This window comes from Phodopus roborovskii, unplaced genomic scaffold (assembly GCF_943737965.1).
Source record: "Phodopus roborovskii unplaced genomic scaffold, PHOROB, whole genome shotgun sequence".
NCBI lineage: Eukaryota > Metazoa > Chordata > Mammalia > Rodentia > Cricetidae > Phodopus > Phodopus roborovskii.
This window is the reverse complement of record NW_026125970.1, coordinates 368,379-390,887: the sequence shown is the minus strand read 5'-3', so window position 1 is coordinate 390,887 and position 22,509 is coordinate 368,379. Positions and strand designations below refer to the sequence as shown.

General features: G+C 39.3%; 2 protein-coding genes across 3 annotated transcripts in view; both read right to left on the bottom strand.

Moving 5' to 3' along the window:
* Positions 1-20,208, bottom strand: part of Vegfd (vascular endothelial growth factor D) — a 36,543-nt gene extending 16,335 nt beyond the window's left edge. Inside the window, exons 1-2 of one of the 2 annotated variants that reach the window (XM_051179214.1) lie at positions 19,834-20,208; positions 4,129-4,354 (exon numbers count right to left, since the gene is read on the bottom strand). In XM_051179214.1, the coding sequence (XP_051035171.1) occupies positions 4,129-4,354; positions 19,834-19,923 (316 nt within the window). In that variant the 5' untranslated portion in view covers positions 19,924-20,208. The remainder of the gene's footprint in view (positions 1-4,128; positions 4,355-19,833) is intronic. The other variant, XM_051179213.1, reaches the window with a different exon arrangement.
* A 515-nt stretch (positions 20,209-20,723) lies between these two features.
* Pir (pirin) overlaps positions 20,724-22,509 on the bottom strand; it is a 99,329-nt gene continuing 97,543 nt past the window's right edge. The window contains exon 10 of the mRNA XM_051179212.1: positions 20,724-21,309. Coding sequence (XP_051035169.1) covers positions 21,197-21,309 — 113 coding nt within the window. The 3' untranslated portion in view covers positions 20,724-21,196. The remainder of the gene's footprint in view (positions 21,310-22,509) is intronic.

Sequence of the window (22,509 nt, the reverse complement as noted above, 5' to 3'; positions counted from 1 at the left end):
AGAGAGAGAAAGAAGGGGGTAAGGAGGAAGAGAGAGCAGGTGCTTGCAGATATCACAGGCATCAGATTCCCTAAAGCTGCAGTTAAAGGCAGTTGTAAGCTGACTGATGTGGGTGCTGGGAACACAATTCAGGTCCTCTACAAGAGCAGTACCTACTCTTAGCTGGTGATCTCTTTCCAGCCACACTCTCATCATTTTGTAAGTTAGATTTTGACACTATGTTGTGTACAGCTTCTCTTCGGTTTTTGTTTTCTTTCTTTCTGTATTTTTCTTTTTTCTTTCTTTCTTTTCCTTTTTCTTTTTTTTTTTTTGGGGAGGGGGTAAAGGCTTGCTTTCAGTTTGTCATAGACAGAACTGCAGACCATGTTATAGTAGGAATGCATTGAAACCCTTTTGTAGTAGGCAGCCTTAAAAATGACCCCTAGTAATCTCTAGTTCCTGGAGATCATGTCCTGTGCAATCTCCCATCTTTTTATGTGATGATGGAACTGAGCGATTTGACTTTTGTGAAGCGAGTACAGAGAGTACAGTAAAACAGGATGCCACTTAGGTGCTTAGGTTGAAAAAATTCTCTGACTCTGCTTCTCTCCATTTCTCTTTATTCTCTCTTATTCCCCACCTACCCACTTCCTTCTCTCCTACCCCACCTGTCTTTAGCCTCCCTCATTCTCTACACTTAAAAAACAAAAGGTTTTCTTATTTTAAATTATGTGTATATGTGTGGAGGGAGATGTGTATGTATGTGGGGGTGGAGTGCACATGAAGGCAGTGCACTGAGCAACCAGAAAAGTGTGACAAATGTCCCCTGGATCTGGAGTTATGAATGGCTGTGAGTTCACCCTACTACATAAGTAGTAGGAAACAAACTTTGCAAGAGCAGCATGTACTCTTAATCTCCAAGCCACTTGTCCAGCCTAGAAGCCATTTTTGAAGGTACCTCCAACTGAGAGCAGCCACTGGCCAACAGCCAGTGAGGAAAGGGACCCTTCGTAGTCCAAGAGCCTGTGTGGAACTTAATCCTACAAACAAACACTGAATGATCATCATGCCCTAGTTGAACCCTAAGATGCTTGGAGCCCAGATGAAGACCTTGACTGTAGCCTTTAGAGAGACCTTGAATTAGAAACAAAAACTTGGCCATGCCTGTATTTCAGATCTCCAAAAATATGAAACTAAATATATCTGTTTTACAAGTGGGGCAGCACCTGAAGAATGAAATCCTAGGTTGTCACTGGCCTCCACAACCACATGCACACATATACACATGTACACCTGCACATGTACCTCTGTTGGAAGCAACCAATTGGGGTAATATAAAGTAACAGGCAAACATTTCTGTACACTCTCTTTAAAAATATGTATTGATGTGTGTGGTGGTGTGAAAAAAAATGTCCTCCAAGGGGACTGGCACTATTAGGAGGTGTGGCCTCGTTGGAGTAGATGTGGTCTTGTTGGAGGAAGTGTGTCACTGTGGAGGTGGGCATTGAGGTCTCCTATATATTCAAACAACGCCCAGTGAGACAGACCACTTCCTGTTACCTGTGAGTCAAGATGTAAGAACTCTCAGCTCCTTCTCTAGCACCATGTCTGCTTGCATGCTGCCTTGCTTCCTGCTGTGAAGATAACGGATTAAATCTCTGAACTATATGTGAGATACCACAATTAAATGTTTGCCTTTATAAGAGTTGCTATGGTCATGGTCTCTCTTCACAGCACTAGAAACCCTAATTAAGACAATGTCCCCAGAGAGATGGCTCATAAGAATACCAGCTGCTCCTTCTGAGGACCCACAATTAGTTTCCAGCATCCATATGGTAGCTCACATCTCTAACACTAGTTCCAGTAGATCTGATGCCTTCTTCTGGCCTCCATGGGTACTGTACACATTTGGTGCACAGACATACATGCTGGCAAAACACTAATATATACACAGAATATAAAGTTAGTATTTTTAAATTTCTGATGATAAAAATTTATGTAAAGCATCCATAGGCTGTATGGAGGAGACACAAATTGTTTAATTAAGCTTTACTGGGGGTGCCATTTAAATTGGTGTTATTAGTCATGAATCGTTGAAGGAGAGTAACTGACTTATGAAAATATTCTTTGTTGAAAATGCTACTTAAATGTTACTTTCTACTTGCTTTTTCTCTTTAAACTTCTAGCTTCAAAGTTGGGCAAGATTATAATTAAAATCTCATGCAGTTATGACCAAATGCCACTGCCAAAGTTTTCATAAGGCCAATGTTCTTTCCTTCTTCCCAGGGAATTACCCTAAAATCCATGACAGGTAGTAGATAACAAAACATAATTGGTGTGACACATTTATTTGATTATCTAATGCTTCTAACTTAGTGAATAACTTCAGTTAATCCTCCATAGAATTAGGAGGGAAACTGTGGAGGCTGCAAATTCTCTAATTTTTTATGGTTTCCTCTTTAGGAAATGTCAACCTGGCTGACTTTTAAAAATCACTGCCTTGTGGTTTTATGGTGAAATTGTCTTTACAGGTCATCTGTACATGCGCCTCAGGTGCAGGTAATCTGGGCAAAGCCTGTGTTCTTAGGTGCAGTTGTTTTTGTGAAATTACCACATGGATGAACATCTAGATACTCACTTAGACCCACAGTCCTACACATGAGCACAAAGATCCTTCTTCACACTTCTACTGCAGTGGGATTCCCACCATCTACATACCACTTTCCCCATAACTGGATCATGTGCAATCCATTCCTTAACCCATGGAAAAAAAGACAAGTCTAGGTAGAAAGAAAAGAACAGTTTTTGCTTAAGGATCAACTGAAATTAAACAGTGGATATACTCAGGTACTATGCAAACATGTTTGTATCTATTAAGGCTAAATGTAACAATGGCACTGTTTTCTTCAGTTGTTTTGATATTTCATCAGTGAGCTAAAGGTCACATAACTTTAAAAATATTTCATTCATTGTGGCTCAACATGTATAAACAGTCTTGTAAGACTCTACTTCTCAATTTGGCTATCATTAAAGTGGCATAAGTAGACACCACACATTCATCTCCACACCTATCTCAGGAATCAATTTGGAAATATAATGAATGGTCCCTTGATATCTGTGGAGGATTGGTTCCAGGATACCTTACATATACCAAAATCCTTGGGTTATCAAGTTCCTTATATAAATGGACTAGAATTTATAAATAGCCCGCCAACATCTTCCTGTTCACTTGAAATTACGTTCAGATCACTTCTGGTAACAAATAAAATAGACATATGCCATACAAGTAGATGTTATAGTATATTGTATGTCAAGAAAATGTCTGTATATGCTCAGCACACATGCATGTACCTGAAATATTTGACCTGTGTGATTGGTTGTACCTATGGGGGTGGTGGTAGGGCAGAAACTGAGGATACAGAAAGCTGACTGTACCTTATTTTCTAGTCCTAACCTTTCATTATTTTGTGTCAAGAAAATTCTTCATTATTCTCTGAGAAACCAGTACCCATTATTGTACCTCACCTTTCAGTTTCTGCCTTTGCTTTTACATAAAACCACAGGATTTGAAGAAAGCTAGAGCTAAATTTTTGGTTCTCTCTATCTTGGTGAATACTGAAATTGTTTTTTTTTTTTTTTTTTTTTTTTTTTTTTTTTTGTAAACCTGTTTTCTTTCACTCTAAAAGCATTTTTCCTTTATTGCTTTCCCCTCAGATTTCCGAGTTTAAGTTTTTTGAGATGTTCTTGTGTTGGATGTAGATATCAAAATCATATTGGATATTATTCTTTGTAGAGTAGACATTTAAAAACAAGAATTTTTGACCTGACAAGATGGTTCACTTGGTAAAAGTGCTTGCTGCTGAAGACCTGTGTTCTATTCCTGAGCCTCACAAGGTGGAAGGAGAGAATTGACTCTCACAAATACTTAATTATTTAAATTTTTTATTGCTTCTATTTATTTATGGAGGGAGCTCATGTGGCTATCTGAGAACCGCTCTCAACTTTATTCAGTGGATCATCTTATCATCAAGTCAAACACTCTGTTTTTCCCCCCTCTAATACATAACCACCCTGTTGAAACTTTTGGAAGAAATTAGTATGTGTGTCGCTAACCAATAAGGAAATAATCTATTTCACTCCCACACCTACCTCTCAGTGTTTCAGTGTCATAAAAAGTTGCTGCAAATCTAGTGGAGCGATGGGATGTTGATCGAGAGTCCATGCTGGCAAGACCTTTGAGCTTCAGCCGGCATCTCCACAGCTTCCAGTCCTCAGAGTGTGCGATTTGCAGTAGCTCCTCCAAACTAGAAGCAGCTCTGATCTGTTGTTCAGATCGTTCCAACATTGACTGGGATGATCGTTCAAAAGAAAAATCCTAGTTTAGGAGTGAGGTACAAAAGATATCTCTATAACTGTGGTTGCTAACAGTTTAAACCATCTGAAAAGAAACTAGAGAAGATTATTCAAATGTGCACCTGTGCCTAGGAAAAACAGTGTCTAATGGTGAACTTCAAAATGATAGGTCTACTTCTTTACTTCCAGAGCCTGTGCACATGGTCTCATTCAGGACAAATGCATATGTAATGGAGGTAAAGTCTTTGCTCTGTTCCTCACATGAACTCAAAGTACCCTGACCGAGGTCCTCAGAAACCAGGAGAAGACAGATACAGCAGGGCCATGTGATGACAGAGGTGGAGATGAGACTATAACTCAGGGATAGCTTCGAGCCATCTGAAGTAGACAAGGCAATGGTTCATGCCAAGAGAGTTTGACACCTTGATTTTTGGGATTTTGTTGTTCTGAGACACCAGATTTATGGTACTTTGCTATTGCAGTCACAGAAAAACAGTAGAGATTCTTTCATTATACTACTTTTGTGACAACAGCACCATTTCCTAGTTTAAGCTGAAGTCTTGCTGTTTCTCTATAGTTGCTTCTGAATTGTATTGTCAAATACAATTAGACTAAATTAGTATATTCGTGGTGGGAGAGCCCAAGGAAAGATTTTCAATATGTAACTTCTTGTTCAAAAGTAGGAGTTGGTTATATGAAATAATGATACATACATACATACACTATGCAACCATCAAAACCAATGAAGCCCATTTCCTACTAGAGTGTTTTCCCCCAGCACTGGGGATCAGTCTTTGGACCTTAAGCATGCTAGATAGGCATTTTGCCAACTGAATTATCTCCCCAGTTCTGGAGCTGAGTTCTTGATGGCTTTCTCTCTCAGACTCACATGTATCCTGCACCTTTGACTTTAGGGTTCCATAATTCATCAGCATTTAAATTGCTTTTCATGTTTGTTTGCTATTGTTTTATTAACTATTCATAGTCTATGAACTATAAAATGTCAAAGTATGTATCTTCAAGGTCATGTATTTTGTTGTTGTTGTTATTTTTATTTTGAGGCAAAGTCTCATTGTGTAGCCAGGTTGGTCTGGAAATTGGGATCCTCCTGCCTCAGCTTCCACAGTCCTGATATCTCAGGCTTGTGTGATGATACCTGGCTAAATTCACCTTAGCCATTTTACCTAGGAGTCCAGATGGAAGTATACACATGAACACATATGCACATTTTTGCCAGAGGTAGGAGAGAATTAAATATGTTTGTAAGCTGGGGAAAAGAACCAACAAAGAAGAAAGTGAAAGAATATGCAGGGGAGATAAAGCAGACTATAAGGCATGGTATATAGTGTATTAGTTGGTCAATATCTTTGAAGACCACCATTTGAAACAGGTGAGCCATAGGGAGTCCCGTGGTCTGTAGAGAGCAAGGCTGCCTCAGAAGCTCAATGAGATTATACTGGTGGTCTCTCACATATCTCTGGAGTTTGAAACAAAGACATTTCTGGCAAGGAAGCTCTGTGAACTTGGCACTGAACTTGCGTGGCATTCCACAGTTTCTTTAGCTGAGAACTCTGGTGACAAAACTGGTACATTGCTCATTTCCCTGATAACTCTTAAATGCGGTAGACCTACATTGAGGCTAATTTGTTAATGGCTTCTCTTTGCCTGATCATTCATCTCCTCTTTCTAGTTCTACAGAAAAGCCACCTCATATCTGAGTCAATCTTCAAGATAAAATGTTTTGACAACACCACTTCAATAAGCTAATGAGGAGGCCTAACAAATGCTTTTAAAAAGATTATTAAATTGAGCTTTGTGGGTTTTGTGTATGTGTGTGTTGTGTGTCTATGTGCACATGTGCATGCTCGTGAATGCTGTTTGTGTGTACAACAATAATTATAGAAGAGGTTGTGAATTTGAGAAGGAGCAGGAGAGAGACACAAGAGGAATTGGACAGGGAAAAGGAGGCATGGAAATGATATAAGTACTTGGGCATGAGCCCCTTTAATATTTTAATTAAAAAGTACTAAATTGCACAATTCTGAAAGAATTTTCATTTAGGGAGGTAAAATTTCATCCAATACCATCCCTAACTAAGGCTGAGGTATGGTTTCATCTTTGTACAAGTCTCAATTCAATATTGGCTTCTTTAAAACTCCTATGATTAAAAAAAACAGGATAAAAATTAATCCTGCAGCCTGAATTAAAATGATTGGATGATGTTAAGATTGCATAGCTCCTATGACTGGTTTCTTTGGAAAACATACTAAAAGCTGTTTAAGCATACTCTGCTAGATGAAAACCTAGTTTAAAGTAGCTGAGGAATTGGCAACAGTAATTTTTATAATTTTAAATGGAAATACAACTCAACAAAAGCAAGTAATTCATTTGAGCACACATTTGAAAACAGATCCCTTTCCAATTAGCATTCTACTCTCTTTGATTTTGATTTTCTTGGGTAGGACGAAGCTAAACATCAAAAAGTGTGACCATCATCCCAAATGTATACTTAATCCCTTGATTTCCATAGTTTTCACTGTCACATTACTGCCAAATGAGTTGTTCTTTATTTCTTCCAATTTTCTAACACAAGGTCTAATAAAATCCAAAATAATTATAATGCAATCTGCAAGATGAGAGGATGGGAAAGGCCTTCATGTGCCTCAGCCTATTAGAGTGGCAGCCTTGGTTCTGTCATTAATTCAAGACCATTAGCAATTCTCTTCCTAAATAACAAGTTGTTCTCTGATGATTTTTAGCTATGAACAATCAATTTATAAAAGCACGGGCTGAAGGTCTCTGCAATATTACTTTGTCATCATAGAAATGTTACTATATGTGTAGACTAGCTTTTTCCCACATACAGTTGCTTTCCTAACAGGCTACCAAGCAATGGCCACACTGTTGGTTGGCTTATTCCCCCTTGAGAAGGATTAGGAACAGAGGTTTCCAGAGTTGCATTTACCTGCAATGCATGTGGGGGAAAGCTTTAAGAAAACATACTGATGATTGGATCTTATCATCAGAAAGTCCCACTTACAGGTTTGGACCACAAGTTCAAAAGGAAAAAAAAAGTTCTGTGTTTGCTTCAGTAGCAGCTGAGTGAAAGGGTTTGTAGCAACTCATTGTATGTCTTTGTAACTTTTCCATAAAGTTAGAATTACTTCAAAATAAAAAGCATTCTTTAAAACTCCTTAGTGGCTGGTGATGTAGTCCAGTTGGTAGTCTTCTTGTCTGAATTCATGGAGCTGCACAAACCTGGTATGATGGTACACACCAGTAACCCCACAACCTTGAAAGTAGAACCAGCTGTATCAGAAGTTCAAGGTCATTCTCTGATATGTACTGAGTGAGTCCGGACTATGTGAGACTTTGCCTGAAAATAATGAAAAATAAGTCTTCCCAAGTGGTTTTGAAGAGAGTCAGTTTTGGAGCATGGCAATACTGATTTAAGTTCAGAGACCTGGGTTAATGTCCAAGCAGTGTACAAGAACCCTGATTAGCTGGCACATGTTAAGAATTTGACCCAATCTTCCAATTCCTTTGTATTATACCTTATGATCCGAATATGTACATGATTATCTGGCTAAACTGGAGTTTTAAAGCCAGCTCCTTGCTCACAAGCCCTGTCTGTTGAGTGTATGATATGTATTGCCTTCAAAAGCTCAACTTAAATAAAGCCGGTGGGCATTCCATGCGTGCAAATTCTACTCTTTTTTTTTTTCCAGTTCTCAACTTGTATGGCTTTTAAAAGACTAAATAACAGTGACATCATTTCCTCACTTAAACAGTGTGATGAAGTTAACTGTCATCTTAAATGACAGACTAAATTGCCTCTCAAATTTCTCCAAATTCCAAACAGCCCATTTCTCAAGATAAATTTAAAAAGGCATTGCCTTAATCCACTATAATTCAACAGAAAGCTATACATTCTCTCAAAAGGGCATTCCTATAAAATATCTCAAGGAAAATATAAATGTCAATTGGAAGAATATTTGCTTAGAGGCATGTAGCTGAGCCTCTGTTCCAGCTCTGGGTTGTCAATAGTATCTACAAAGAATTGATCCATGAACATCTTGGCTGCTTTCCTCAAAGAGCTGCAGAATGCTTTTCCTGCACCATTCTGGACCTGAGCTCTTAAGACCCTCATGTTGCAGATATGGAAACAGAGGGCAGCTTTGCTGAACTCTTCATTGGGCCTCTTGAGAGCCATGAGGGTTAGACTATGATTGCTATTTTCTTTGTGGAACTGCACCATCTTCAGGAATTCGGGTGATAACATCTGCTTGGAGAATCAGGTTTATGAAAGCTGAATGTCCCAGAAGTCTGGGCTAAGTTATGGTGGAAACACATTTTGCACATTGTTCCCTAGATTTGCTGAAGGAACTAGAAATATTACCTGCTAAGCCATCTCTGCAGTTGAAGAAAACCTATTTTCCTTTTTGCCTTTGCAGTGGGTTTGGGGAGATAAATTACAAAATGTTCTGTCTTCCTTCCACTTCTTAGCAATTTCTTTGGTTTCTCTCAAGGTGCATTTGCATTTCATCTTTACCTTCATGGTTAAGTATTAGCCTAATTCACCACACTTTTCCTGATTTGATATGCCTGTAGCATTGTTGTCCTTCCTAAGGGTCTTTATCCCTCCATCTACCAAGAAATCTGCCTAGGCTACATCAGACTCACAAGTCTAAGTGAGTATCTGAGATGCCCCCAAACCCCCTCTTTTAAGTGGAAATCATATTACCCTAAAAGAAGTTATGTCTAATATCATAAATTATACTGCTGACTACTGGAATGGCTTGTTTTAAAGGCAAGAGCACAGATCCCATTTTTTTCAAAACAAGCTTTGTGTGATATGACACTCTGGAAGTTTCTTATAAACATGTGCCCATCCTATGGCTAAGTAACCCTACTCTAGAGAAGTTATCACTTGATAACTGAAGCCTACACTGCACAAAACTCTATACATGAATGTTTGTAGTATTTTTTTTTTAAATCATAGTCAAAACAGTTGAAAAAAAAGCACATATATAATTCAGTGGGTGAATGGTTAAGCCATTCGTGGCATACATACTACTCACCAATAATAATAACTATTGGTAAATGGGTTAACGAAGCCAGTCTCAACATGTTAGATTACATTATTCTATTTATATGTGATTTTCAAAATACCAAACCAGGAACGACTAAGGACAAAATGCTACTTGCTGAAGGTTGGAAAGTTGGTCTCACTAGCACAGTCACACAGCATACTGTGTGCAGATATGGAACAGCTTGTATCCAGGCTATGGTTGTGGTTACACAAATTCATACATGTGCTAGAGTTCACAGAACTGTACCTATACAAAAAGAAAGTACAATCACAGTACAATTAGGACATGAAGTAAGCTGCCTTTTAACCAAAGCAGGACTCCTTTTTGATTGAGGGTGGTTAACTTCCTTCAGATTTGGTTTCCTCATTAATGTTAATAATAGTTACTTCACAGACTGTGTAGTGGTAGCACAAGCCTTTGATCCCAACACTCAAGAAGCAGAGGCTGGTGGATCTCTGTTAGTGCAAAGCCAGCCTGGCCTACAGGTAGAGTTCTATGACAGCCAGCAGTGCATAGAGAAAACCTGTCTCAAAAAACAAACAAAACAAGACAAAAAAAAAAAAACAAAACAAAAAACAAAAAAGCAACACACACACACACACACACACACACACACACACAAAACAAAAACAAAAACAACTAGTCCCAGCCCTGCCTCCCCAAAGAAACAGCCTAGATGGAAATCCATCAAAGAGAACTCTCAAACATTGCAGTAAGGATGCTGAAGTGTAACACTCCACACTTAATGGCTTCTGGTGGGAGTGCAGGCGGGGAATAACTTAGTTTTATTTAATAGGCTGACCACTGGGAGTTTGACCATGCTCCAGTAAGTATATGGGCAACACAAATTGGACTTGTTTCTTTTTTTCTGGGAGGTGCGGGGGGGGGGGGGAGTGCAGGTTGCAAGGTGAGGGGTGGACCTGGGAGGATTGGGAAGTGAGTGTGATCAGGGTAAATTCCAAAATAGTAAAAAAAAAAAAAAAAGATACTATGTTGGAAAAGTTACTTTACAGAGCTCAGTGGAGAACCTAGGGGTTCACAAATGGGAAAGTATCAGAGTATAAAGCAGGAATACAATTAATGCTTTTTTCTTTCTCAGGGGTGTGTCATCTGGATCTACACTTTGGGGTAGAGGTTTATGCTAAATGGGCCTTGGTAATTGTTAGTCATCAGAGAGATGGGATTGAAAACAGTGAGACTTGGCAACTCTAATCATAGCAAATACAATTAAACACATAAAACCCAAGCAACTTTCCCAGGGTAAATTGAGAGTTCTCTTTTTCTAAAAGAAAAACATTCTTGGAGTTACCTGCAGATGAAAGCAAACTTCCAAGTATCTTCTCAGGTCTTTACAGACGTCTTTATAGATTCATGTATATCAACCTACTTCTTAAACTTTTATGTTTTGGTTTGGGGGTTTTGCGTTAGCCAGAATAGCTGGTACCTGATGGTCTAGAATATACTAACTGAAGGAAGAGAGGAGACTTCCCCCTTACTGATAATGACTGCTGTGGAAACTACTATGGCTCTGAGCCCACATCTCTGAAATCCAGAAACCTGGCCATCTGGAAATAGCATTAGGTTGCTCTTCATTTTGGGTGATCTTTTGCCCCTATGTTTAAATGCATAAATCAGAAATCCTGAAAGATTATAGTAAAGGCACTACAGATGTAAGAAAACTGTATGTGTGCGTGCAGGCAGGAATGAGAGTGCAGGATTGCCTGGATATGTTAAGGCAGTGAAAAGGGGTTTGTTCGGTTGCTCAGAATGGCCACATCTTTGAATTTCATGAGGATTTGGTGATGTTTCTCAGTAGCCAAGACATCTAGCATTTGGGGAGATGTCTGTGCCTTTACATATGTCAAATCTGTGTTTTACTCAAGTGCCTCTGCTCCTATTTGACATAGCTGTGCTGCAGAAATGAGAGGAAAGATGGATGTGGGGTGGACTTGAGAGGCAAGATAGTCCCAGATCTTCTAAAACTGTGCTCTGAGCAAACCTTATAGCGATTCCTGAGTTGTCTAACATCTTCTGTATCACTGATCTGAAAGATCAAGGCCCCAGTACCCAAGAAACAACTCAAACCTTTATTGTGATTAAGTAGAACTGCAAACAACTTCATTGTCTCTCCACAGCTGTTTTTGGTGTTGGTCATGTGACCTACTTTGACATGTTGCAAGCGAAAGCTTGACATTGACTTCTGTCAACTGCACCGAGTTTCTACACATCTCCCACCTCTGCAAATACATGCTCCTGCCATCCCACTCATCAGCAAGGGTAAACACATGGAGCAGACATGTACTAAACCTGAAGTTTGGGCCATGATCCCAACTCTCAGTGACCCACAGAGATATACCTGAGAATAAACTAGTGGTGTGTGAGGCCACTAAAATTTGTATGGGTTTGTAACAGCACGGTTGTGGCAATAATTAGCTGCTATGACTATTTCAGCCAAAATACAGCATAATTAACTTCATGGGAAGACATTTGTGCCAACAATTATGGTCTCCTACAAGGTAGTCCTGTTTGCCACTGGCAGCCAGCCTAACAAACCCTTTTAAAATATTTCTTTCGAAACATCTAGTGGTCCCACATCAACGTTTACCCATCACCTTCTCTTTCTCACCAACATCCACACCACTGTGCCCAGTGATCTCTAGCCTTCCTATAGCAATGTAGTTATGAATTAAGCACACCATTGCAAAGACTGCTTTCATGTTTTCATCATGCTCTCTCCTCTCTTTTCTCTCTTCTCTCTCTCTCTCTCCTGTGTGTTCTCTTAACTTTAAAATACCCATTAAATAATTGCCTTTGATTCTTATATTCTCTTCACCTCCTTCTCCAAAATTATCCCTGAGCTTTGCTTAGGAGGAAGGAGTGCAGTGTAGATGTTCCACATGTACATAAATATATGGTCAATACAAATTGGACTCTTATGGGTTAAAAAAATTAAAGACACAAAATTGGGTAGGTAAGAAAAGGGGGATGGATCTTGGAGGAACTCAGGAGGGGTGAGTATGGTTAAAATTCAGTGCATGAAGTTCTCAAAGTACTAATAAAAATGAGATAAAAGGTTATTCAATCAAAACTATACTCTTCCTAAAGACTTCCCCTCACAGCACACCAGCAAAATAATTGTCATGCTATTTTCTCTTTCCTATAATAATTTTTTGTTTAAATGTTGATTTTTCAAAAGGCAATAGTCATCTCTATCATGCCACTGCAATGGTTATTTAATAAGATTCAGTCAGTGGTGAAATAAACCTTGTTGAAATTATAGTATTACTTATAGTTTCAGGCATTAAAATTATCCTTCCCACAAGCCAAAGTGAACTCCCTGGTGGTTGGTAAGACATGCACATGGCTATGACATCTTTATTTTATAAAAAAAACATCGTTCCCACTCATGTGCTTGGCACATAGAAGATATTGCACAAATGTTTACTGAACTGAATGTACAGCTTTCCTTCTCCTAAGGAGAATAGGGTTCCTGAATAACTGAAATAAGCCATCTCTCTTCTGCATGCCTTACCCTCAAGACTGACCAGGAAGTTACAATCTCTAAGGGAGAGTTTCTATGTAAAGTACACATTATTTCATGCATCAAAAGAGGAATAATGTAAACCAGAGACTTTTGCCTTCTTTCCCTATCTCTTCCTGCTGTTTCAATACAATGTATTCTACATCACTGCTCTAAGACAGGGAAATATTATACATAGCAAAAGTTGTATGTGATGGTTATTAATAGCATAATGTTCATGAAATATTTTCATCATCCCACCTACTGAGGTCAAGGTAAGAATGCACCTCCCTCCAGGTTCTTTGCTCTTTGCACCTAAATGGGACAGTGGATCCACGATGTGTGCCAGTTCTAGGTCAGAGTATGCAATGGTCACAGTGATCTAGAACATTCTAGATGTGGGTGCTCAGCTAATTCTATACTGATAATGAATTGACTGTGTGTGAACCAAGATGGTTGTGTAGTACCAGCAGCAAATAAATTTGTACTGATTACAAAAATCACCAAGATTTTGAGGGTGGTTGTAATTATAGCATACCCTTACCTTGCCTCACTAAGAAAGTATCTGACCAGAGTATTTTTGTCATAATTTGCCACACCTTTACAAATCACCCAAGAGGAAAACATAGGTAGGCCCCTAAGGCTTTCAGAGATAAAGAAAGACAGGGAGGTCTCTACATTGTGCACCGAGATACCGTGTGCTGCTCTGTGCAACTTTCTGTGACTGTCAGGCTGAAATAATGAGCTAAAGTGACTTCATTCTCTCCTATGGGTTCTAGAAGGGAACACCCTATTGGATGGCCTCAGGCTAGAAGGACATTTGGGATTCTTTGACACATTCACCTAAATCTTGTAAAATATCACAAGGAAAATACACTGCCTTAAAGAATGTTTGTGGATTTTATAAAACTCATGAAATCAGGCAAGCCATGGTGACGATAGATGTCAGAGACTGTTTAGTGTTGCCTTTCACCTGGCTGTCTCAGGATCCTCCAAGGTTATTCTGTCAAACAGGCAACAAACACTGCTTTCAGCATCTACTGCGGAACAGGCTTTGCAAAGTGGTGGTTGGGATACTACTGCAAACAAAATGATGGAACACTCCTCTGTAGAAGAGCTCTCATCCTAATGGTGAGGGTGTAATAAACCGGAACAAGCAGACCACAAATGTCAGGACCAGGAGGATGTCATCAATATAATAGACTAAACAGTGTAACACAGAATATGATATGTAAACTGTGACCCAGGAGAGACATCCAGTGTCTGTGAGTTAAGCATGAGCTTTTGCATTCTAAATGGTTGCAACGAATGAAATTAGTTTTCCTGGTGCACAAAATTTTACATAAAATTAAAATTGTAGTGTCTCTAAAGTTTTATTGGAGCTCACCCCCACCTGCATGATCTGCCTGGCTACTTGCACAGCTGCACTTCTGATTTCTGTTCACCTTCTAGCAGCCACTCTAGTTCTTGGGCTTGTCCTTAGACTATCCAAGCTACTCCTGATTCAGTCATTACCCTGAGCATGGCCTCTGCCTCTTTCACTTCTTTCAGTACTATGCACAAACATAGTGGAATTGGAAGAATCTGCCCCTCTATCTCAATCATTCTGTGTCCCCTCCGGCTTTTGAGTGCTTTTCATTATTATTGTCCCTGACATGTTTCAGATTTGCATATTGCCCACTTCCACCAAACACAATCAAAATGTGCATTCCAAGAGAGCTGAAATATTATTTTATTTCTTGCTGCATTCACAGATTCTAGGCACAGTAGATAATAACCTGCTAAAAAGTAATGAATTATCAAATATTGGAAAGTTGTAATGAGAGGTGGAGGAGAGTCTTTATGGGTTATACTTCTCAACCAGTCAAGGCTTTCAGGATGCTGAAGATGTCTCAGGATGCCTTTGATCTACAGTGCTCTAGTATCTTAGTTAAACTATAAGACCAAGAAGCAAGAGAGACAAAAGTGGATTTGCCACCATAAAAACATGCTGAGCAGAAATGCTCACTTTATCAGTCTCCCTTGATGCCAATTCATTCCTAATTATGCTAAACTCCCATCTTCTGCTCATCTCACATGATAAAATGAGTTTACATGGAAAGATGCTCAGTGATTAAGAGTATTTGATGATGCTGCAAAGAACAGTTTGGTTCCCATTACCCAAGTTAGGTGGCTAACAACTGTTGGTGACTCTAGATATAGGGGATATAGGGCCCTCCTCTGGCCTCTGCAGTTACTCACACTCATATGCACATACCCACACAAATTTTAAAATGAAATAAATCTCTGTAAAAAAGAGTTGGGCATAAATATTGCTCGGAAAAATTTTTACTGTCTTTTATATCCTTATTTCTCTACTGCCTTTGTCCAACTGTGGGAATACTTCTGTCTGAGAGCTCCAGGTCTTTTTACAAAGAGTTTTTATGGGATATTTTGTATATACAAATAACTTGCTTTTATTTCACAAGTTATCTTTGTGACATGTTTGCAGCAACATTTTATTCATGGGTGTTAAGTCAGGATTTTTCAATTAAAAGTGATTCATACAAGGAAGTATTATACACAGATGTAAGAAGAGAGGGTTCTATTGTATCTTGGGCACACCATATACTAGTGATGTGAAAGTGGTATAAAAGCCACAACTGAGTTCATGATGACACAGAAAAATTGAACAAGTATTCACTCCTGTGTATGACTTTGTGAGTGAGAACGGGGCAGGTAGGAGGAATGGGTTTTCTATCTGCAATTAAAGATGGAAGATGCACATCAACCTTTTCCATGAAAGTTACTTCCTAGACAATTTCAAGAGAAGACAAATGGCGTGAAGGTGATGAAGTCTTGTGAGCCATGAGCACCAAATGACTCCATTATCTAGTGATACCCTTCTTCTATAGATAAAACAAGCATAGTGCATAAAATGATAGTATAAAGCTGAAGAAGTGATTTTTTTTCAAGAGTTCTGAAAGCTACCATGACCTAGAATAGTTCCTCAATTACTATACTGACAGGTCTTCATAGCACCAGAAAAATACTAACTTCATCTAGCATCTTAAAATGACTCCAGACATCTCTGATGACAACAATTATTTGTTAGATCAGCCATAAATCATGCTGGCTAGAAAGCCATGGTGAGTGGAAAGAGCATAAGGCTGTTGGTAATTATTACTAAGTGTCTAGAGGATAAAATATTGTGATTATATCTGTAACATAGACTATTGTGAAGTGCATACCTTGGGAGACTATCTCAAGTATATAAAAAGCTTGAGAACCCCGAAAATAAATCCCACACCTAGTCAGCAAGCTGATTGTATTAATGAGTCAAACACAGTCTTTTTAATTTAATTTTTAAGGTTTATTTATGTGTCTAGGTTTTTTTCCAGATTGTATGTATGTTCACCACATGTATGCCTGGTGTTCATGAGGTCAGAGAGCATCGGATTCCCTGGAATTAGTGTTTTGGCTGGCTGTGAGCTACTGGGAACTGATTCTGGTCTTTTGTAAGAGCATGAAGTGCTCCTCCTAACCACTGAGCAATCTCTCCAGATCTTTGTTTTGCAAAGAAAATGATAAAATTTCTGAAAAGGTTTTCCTCACATGTTCCAAGTATGGTTGATTCCAAACAGCTAGTTTTCCAAGCATAAGCTGAAAGACTAGTAAAATTAAGATATCTTTCATTCAAATGGCAGTAAGCACAATTGTCTTAGGGGGGTAGGAGCCATTTGCATGCTTAAAGTAGAAAAAAACACTACACAGATTCAAAGACATGTACCATAGTCACTGCCTAAGCTGAAAAAAAGGGGAGGGAGGAACAGGACAATTTTCTAAGATAAGAAGTAAACTTCAGAGTAAGGGGTGGAGTGGGGAGACACCCTGGAAATAGATTTGGCATCACAGCCATTCTGGAAGACATGTGGTCAGAAAAGGGAAAGTGGAGAAAAGCATGTTCTCAAGACAAAGTACTGAGGAGGACCATGACAATTTTGTATAACAAATGACATATTCTTATATCTAAAGCAAAAACTAATCAAATACCAATGTCCTAAACCATTACTACCCTGAATATGATTGTATGCTGTTTTAATTTAAACAAGAAAACACAAATGTATGTATTCTAAGAGATTCATATACAGTCCCTCACAGAAGCAGGAAAGGACAAGTCCCCCAGAGCACAGGAGAAGTGGGGGGGCAGCGAATGGAAAGAGAAGTAGGAGAAAGAGAGGGGGAGGAGAGGAAAACACTAGGAAGATTGAGTCCGGTTAGGAATAGAAGACAGACAGAGAGAGAGAGAGAGAGAGAGAGAGAGAGAGAGAGAGAGAGAGAGAGAGAACATAAAAGAGGGAGCCAATATTGGTTTGAAGAGAAAATTGAACCAAAAGAAAGGTCTAGAGAACTACAAGACTGCTGCCAACTAACAATTTGAGCATTCGTGCAAAAGCTACCATAAATGCCCTTCCCGGATAGTGAGATCAACAACTAACTTATCCATGGAGCCCTCATCTAATACCTGTTGGAAACAGGAGCAAATACCCATACATAAACACTGAGTTGAACTAGAATCCAGATGAAGACGGAAAGGACAAGACCAGGTTGCAGAAACACATAGAGACAGCTTACCTGAACAATGAGGAGCTAACAGGCCCCCAGACTGATAGCTGGGAAGCCAGCATGGGACTTACTAAGATCCCTTGAATATAGGTCTCAGCCAGAAGGACTGAGCAGTCTAAGGGACCTCAGACAGTGGAGCCAGGATGTATCCCTGGTGCACAAAAGGACTTTGCAAACATATCCCCATGGAGGGATAACTGCCTTAACCTAGAGACAGGAGAGAAGCCCTAGTCCCTACTTCCCATGACCTGTCAGATCTACATGACCCCACCTGGATGGCATTCCCCTACATATGGAATTGGGGTGGGGGGATGGGAGGGGAGGGTGGTTAGGGTGCATGTGAGAGGGCAGAGAGGGTAAAAGGGAGGGAGGGAGGGGGAACTGGGATCAACATGTAAAATAATAAATTAAATTTAAAAAAAAGCACAAATGTAAAGAAAACATTTCTAGACAGGCAATGGTGGTGCATGCCATTAATCACAGTACTGGGGCTCAGAGGAACGTAGATCTCTGTGAGTTCGAGGCCAGCCTGGTCTACAAAGTGAGTTCCAGGTCACCCATAGCGGTTACAAAACAAACAATAACAAAAGACGTCTTTGATTTTGTTTTCTTTTAAAAGAGGTGGGGAGGGAGAAGAGAATATATAAACCAAAATGATGTGTGCCATTATGTTTCACTAACCAGTCACATGTATCTCCAAATTTCTATTTAACTACAGCTAACACTTTCCTTCACATAAGAAACCATCTAATTTGGAGTGGGGGTTGTGGGGGGAACTCAGTGGCTGTAAACTCCTGGCTAGTAGCTTTCCTGTTCAAAGGGAAAGTAGGGCATGTAAGAGAAACATTGAAAGGAATGTTAGTAAACACAGGCTGCACATCTGCCATCTGTTAGAGCATGTTTTCTGTCACATAAAAATTCAATCACTTTCTTCCACTGCCCATTCAAGAAATTCAAAGAGAAGTAAATTCAAAACGTGTTAAACTTCACTGTGCCCGGGACACTGAGATGATTCTGGTAGCTTTGTCTATAAAAGAGTCAACTGCAAACATTTAAAATTTCCCTGGGGAATAGGGCTGAAGACCACTTTTAAGTAGAATGCCAATCAGCGTTGTGCTGGGGTAGGAAGGTTTCTTGCCTAGCAGCCTGCACACCTTTTGACCTTTTCAAGTCCCAAATGTATGTGGCAGAAAGGATAGTGGTCAGCTGTACCTGACTGCCACCAGCCTTGGATGTTGGTTCTTCATCTCAGGCTGTAGGTGAAAGGAAATTCAGTTTTGAGTATAGGTGGCAGGGTGGAAACTGTAAACGGATTCCCAGTGCCAGCAGCCCTTTAGTCTTGTCCTATGAAACTTGTGTTCAGGTTTATTATCTGTTTATGGGTTACATGTGTATGGTGCTTCTCCTGTAAACTAGTTCCCAAACTTATAAACTAATTTTCACCTCCGGGGGGCGATACGCCCCCTACTAAAAGGCGTGCCACAAAACTCAAGCCCACATCTGATTTCTGTCTGATCATAGCCAGAACGTTCTAAACCAGTCATGATTTAGTAGCACTCCAGTCAAAACGATTACAACTGAGTCCTTTTCAAGACTAAAAAGGCTTTCAAAAGTACTGAACATAGAGTGGCAATGTTCTTCTGGCCGTCAGTATCATCCTAGTTCATCCTCTTTGCACTGGTCTCAATTTCTTGGGCTGCCTTTTATGCTTGCTCATAGAATCAAAGATTTGCCAACTGCTTAATTTTATACACATTTTCAAAAGGCGAGACACAAAAACAAAAACATACTCGAAGAAGACTCCTTTTCCCAGACGGTAGCGATTGGTAATTTGCAGAACAAGACAGAAAAAAAATCCATGAAAAAACACTGTGGTTTTTTAATTTATAGAAGAAATTACTCAACCTTGCTGCCCACAACCAACCTGAAAAACAATGACCCACAAAATTGTGTGTGTCCTAAAGACAAATCATAGCTTCATCAGAAAATCACTGTGCCATCAGCAGACACAACGGGGAGCAAATATTCCCATGTCAAAAGTTTCAAGAATGCTTGTGCTCTATTCCCATTCCAAATACATACAGCACATAGAAAACAATCATACACATTTTCATGCATTCATAGCAAGGAAATTATTAAGCCCAGGAAATAAAGCAATCACTAATGCACACAGGCTAAGAGTAGGCTGGGCTTTTATATTGCTTCAACAATAGTGAGGTCAAAGGACTTTTTTCTGCAAAAACCGATTAAAAAGGAACATTATGAAAAATCGAGCTCACCTACCTTCACTGGTCCATGTTCACTATTGAAGCCCTGCACCAGGTACACGTAGGACATCATGAGAACATTCACCATTGCGCACTCTCTATACATTTTGAATATTTTAAATGTCCACTGATGACTAAGCAGTTCACACCAAGCAGCTACTGAAAAGTGTTTGCAAAAGGCATTCTCCGGAAGCAAAGTTCTAAACCCCAAAACTTTACATGGAAAAATCACATGATCACTTGTAATCAAAATCCAATGAAATGACTTGCATTAGTCAAGGGACAACCCCTGCCACATACAATCTCAGTATGGGAGAAAGATTAAAAAAAAATTAAAGTTTCCTACTGCAAAAACTAATCAGTAGATGGCCATGTTTTCCACTTTAAGCTAGAAATCACTCTATAGTCATTTCATGACCAGAAAGTCGAAAGAAAAATCCCTACTCTATGCCCTAGGCTCTAGCTGCTTTGTAAGGTGGTGTGACCACCGACACTTGCAGCTACCGCAGGCTGGAACCCAACTATGGATTAAAACTTTTTCACAATCTTGAAGGAAGTATGCTGGAGCATGTGTCTTAAATCTGACACAGACTTTGGCAGAAAATTGCTGGGAAGCCTTGGCTAGGATCCTGCTGAGTCCCTAGCAATAGCAACACAGTTTTAAAAGCTGACTCACATGGTCAGGGCTGCTGGGTTTTTAAAAGCAGATAACCTGTAACATGAAACCCACAACACAGTTCTGATTGCTGGGATGGCAGCTGACTCGCAGTAGGGCAGTTTAAGATGCTCAGATAGCTGCTGCCAGTGACACAGAAAACAATAAAAATGCCCTAAGAAACCCCCAAAGAGCAGAGAATAAAAGGACATCTTCTCATATATAAAAAGCACATGCACATAAGCAATTGTTTTTAATAAGAGCTTAATAATTTGCATCAAAATGAAGAACATTGATTTTCAAAGAAGCAACAATTGGAATTATTTGCATGTATTACTACCAGTTTTTATTGTTTGTACATTTTCTTTTCAAAATAGTTAAATCTGTTCTTCGACAATTTCATACATGTATATAATGCATTCTGGTGACTCACTACAAATCCATCTTTTCATTTTAATGTGGAATTCTTTTTCTAAATTTTTTTCATTTTTCAAGACAGGTTTTCTTAGTGTAACCCTGGCTATCCTGGAACTAGCTCTGTAGACCAGGATGATCTTGATCTCAGAGATCTGCATGTCTCTGCTTCCTAAGAGCTTGGATTAAAGCATGTGCCACCACCACCCTGCTTAATGTGAAATTCTTTAGAAGCACCAGCTAAGCCAGCTTTGGAAATTGAATATACTGAATGGTCGGTCCATCCAAATGGCAGAATTTCAATTCTTCATTAGTTTCCAATCTTTGACTTCCAGGTTTTGGCCCCCTCAAAACCATTTTTTGCATTCCTGAAATCAAGAATGGCCTTAGAAATTTCTTCATTGGTATTCATCACAAAGGGACCTAGGACAGAAAGAGACATTTACAAAATTTCGGGTGATAACATTTTCTTCTAATACCGGAAGTGGTACGTATTACTATAGCTCCTCATTTGAAACAAACTCTAGGCAGTGTTCAATCCTACAGGACTATAATTTGAGTTTTGTGGCTGGGACTGTATATAATTATAAGCTATCATACAGACCAAACTTAGACAAACATGACTAGGGCTCACTGTTCAATGCACTTCCCTTGCTAGCGATGACAATTCCTTTATTCACAACATTCATTGTAGTTGTTATTTGTACAACAGGAACTGAACCAACCTGATATTATGAATCAGCTAGATCCTAGCATAGTTTTGGTGTCTGTCTAAGCAGTAGGTGGGGATATGCACTTCTGGGATGGTCCCTGACACAAACAGGAGGTTTAACTGCTTTTGAATAGCTTGTACATAAACAGTTCTTTTGCAATTCCCCAGAAGATAACTCCATGTACCCTATGGCAACCACAGATTAGGTCAACTTTTGGAGTTTAAATACTTTCTCCTTCCTGTCACGATTCACTATCATATGCTTGCAATGAAACATATTTTTATCTTCCTGTAAACTTGTTATGCTTCTATTGATTTATCTTTCATTTTGATCTTAATTTCTTATTCATCTACCACCCAAAAGATATATCATGCTAGTGTGACTATCCTCCTGCCAAGGACCCCCAGCACCATAGCTTTAAGAAATTTTATTAATAAATTTCACATCAAGAAGCACCTTTTAAAAAATATTTGTTAGGATCAACAGACTTTTTACTCAGCAAAGGGCCAGGAAATGCACACTTTAAATTTTATGGGTCAAAGAGATCAAATACTGGGTCAAGGACAGACTTGATACACAATGATTTTCCTATGGTTTCCCCAGCCAGAGCCCCGCCACTCTTACACCTCAACTCTCTGTAGTACATTTCTATACTCTATTTTTGACACTATCCCATGTCTCTCAGATTTCTAAAACTTTCCTTGGGTCACCAAAGCCTTTATGGGCAAAGGGGGATGCCTTGAGTGAATGTGTATTATTGACAAGGACCAGTGTCTCCAACTCATGGGAACTGGCAAAACCTTCCTTAAGTCAGGCTCAGGAAATTGGCAAGTCTTCCTTCCTCTGGTTTGTGTGAGGACCGAGCAGAGTATGCAAAAACTAACAACCACAGCTTCCTCATCCTGGTTGA